Raw genomic sequence first — 2,500 nt, forward strand, 5'->3', positions numbered from 1 at the left:
GATTTTTAGACCTTGGTACAACTCAAATAATTCACGTCTTATTGATCAACATAAGGTATGACATGACGACAATGATTTTTTACACTGTACAATGAGATTTGTTTACATAGATTTATATAACCATGAAATATTCTTACAGCAAGAGTAATATTATTGCCGCTACAACTACTACCACAACTGCTACCACCAGTACATCTACTACTACTACTACTACTACTACTACTACTACTACTACTACTACTACTACTACTACTACTACTACTACTACTACTACTATTACTACTACTACTACTACTACTACTACTACTAACACCACTACTACTACTAACACCACTACAGCCACCACTACTATTACGTCTACTACATCTACAACTACTACCACAACCACTACTACCATCACTACTGCTACCACTACCAACACTACTACCACCACTACTACTACTTCTACTACTACTTCTACTACTATACTACTACTACTACTACTACTACTACTATACTACTACTACTACTACTACTACTACTACTACTACTACTACTACTACTACTACCCGTACTACTACCCCCCCCCCCCCCTGCTATCACTATCACTACTACTACTACACTACTACTACACCCCCCCCCCCCCCTGCTATCACCTATCCTACTACTACTACTACTAACCCCCCCCACTCCCCCTCTACACTATCACTACTACTACTACCACTACTACTATACCCCCCCACTACCCCCCCCCTGTTACTCGCTACCACTACTGCCTCTACTAACTGCTACTACTCTAACACCACCACCACTACTACTACTATTACTACTACTACTACTAATACACTACTACTACTAACACTACTCCACTACTACCACTACTACTACCACTACCCTTGCTATTACTACTACCACCACCACTACTACCGCCACTTCCACTAGCACCACCACTATTACCACTAATAATAATGCTAATAATAGCAACAATAACAATAATAATAACAGAATCAATAATATCATTAACGCTATCACCACCGTTACTACCATCATCACCATCACTACCACCATCGTTATCATTATCATAATAAAAATAGCAATAATAACAATGCACAGTGAGAGTGAAAATCAACATCAACAGACAATAATAATGATGTCAACAACAACAGTAGTGACGATGATCTTCATTGATTACCAATCATTATCTAATGTCACAAGATACTCATACATTACAAGTAGCGAAAAATAAGAATTATACATATAGATACGTTAATTTAATATATTTCTCATATGCGTGTCAAGCTCAAGACATGCTCGATAATAATGACTGACAATCACACACGCCCTTCCTACACACATATGCACCCACCCACTCAAATACACACACACATACATACACACACACATACATACACACACATACACCCACACACACACACACTGATCTACGAAATCACATGTACAACAAACAGTGAGAAAAAAGTTAATTCAAAGGATTCAATTATGTCTAATAGACTAAATATTCAAATAATATATGTCATAATCTTATACATTAATGCATACCACAATGAAAAAAAAAAAAAAAATGAAAAGAAAAACAAATGTATTTTAATTCTCCAGTAATACCAGGTGCCTAAATAACATTTTTTTCATATTCGATCAAAACTTTTCGACAAAAAATTCCAAATCTTCGCAATTCTGTCCCTGTGGAGTTATTTACAAATTGTATAAACTTGTACATATTGGGCTTTTCAATTAAATACTTAGGTAAATATTTTCCTCTGAAATAGTTATACCGTCTGCATTCACAGATTATGTGGTACTCATCTTCAATTGAGTTACAATTTATACAGAGCCTAGAAGGAAAATCAATTTTTGGTCTCTGCCATCTCCCCCTTTCGCACATAAAATTATGAGAACCTAATCTAATTTTTGTAATGGCGAATCGAATTACTTTTTCTTTAATCTCGAATATATAGCGTACAGAATTGTCATTGTCCAAATGTTTATAAAGTCTATGATCGCTAGTTGATCTTATCTCCTCTTTACATTTTTGTAAAAAAATATCGCTAAGGCGTTGACTGAAAGTATGTAAAAACATATTCTCATTTTCAACGTATTGATTAACCCAAACGTATCCAAAACCATATTTACACAACATTCCTCTTAGCAAAGTTACCCAGTTAGTACAAGAGATATGCTCTGTAGCCTGTGTTAATAATTTATTATAAATTATCTTGACTGGATTGTTTTCTTGTAGTTTTAAATTTTTAAACCAGTATTTAATTACTCTTGTTAATCGCTGATTGATTAATGGGAATACTTTTAATTCATGATATACGAAAGCTGACGGTGTGGATTTCCTTACCCCCAGTATGGATTTTAAGAATCCTAAATGCATTTGTTCCATTTTTACCGCTTCACAATAGCCCCATATTTCGCACGAATAATTAAGTATGGGTGATATTAGAGTATTAAACAGATGGAGTTGGGTGGAAGGTGATAATTCCTGATATTGGTGGAG

The 2,500-nt window shown here is 35.0% G+C and overlaps 2 protein-coding genes across 2 annotated transcripts in view; one reads left to right on the forward strand and one right to left on the reverse strand.

The window, feature by feature from the left end:
• LOC144965843 (uncharacterized) overlaps positions 1-2,500 on the forward strand; it is a 28,177-nt gene that overhangs the window by 5,733 nt on the left and 19,944 nt on the right. The window lies entirely within an intron of this gene.
• LOC144963779 (uncharacterized) overlaps positions 1,369-2,500 on the reverse strand; it is a 1,190-nt gene continuing 58 nt past the window's right edge. Inside the window, exon 1 of the mRNA XM_078897719.1 lies at positions 1,369-2,500. This exon is cut by the window's right edge and continues 58 nt beyond it. Within this exon, the coding sequence (XP_078753845.1) occupies positions 1,610-2,500 (891 nt within the window). The 3' untranslated portion in view covers positions 1,369-1,609.

The sequence above is a fragment of the Berghia stephanieae genome, chromosome 2, assembly GCF_034508935.2.
Source record: "Berghia stephanieae isolate SIO BIC M18660-M18661 chromosome 2, UCSD_Bste_1.3, whole genome shotgun sequence".
Classification (NCBI taxonomy): Eukaryota; Metazoa; Mollusca; class Gastropoda; order Nudibranchia; family Aeolidiidae; genus Berghia; species Berghia stephanieae.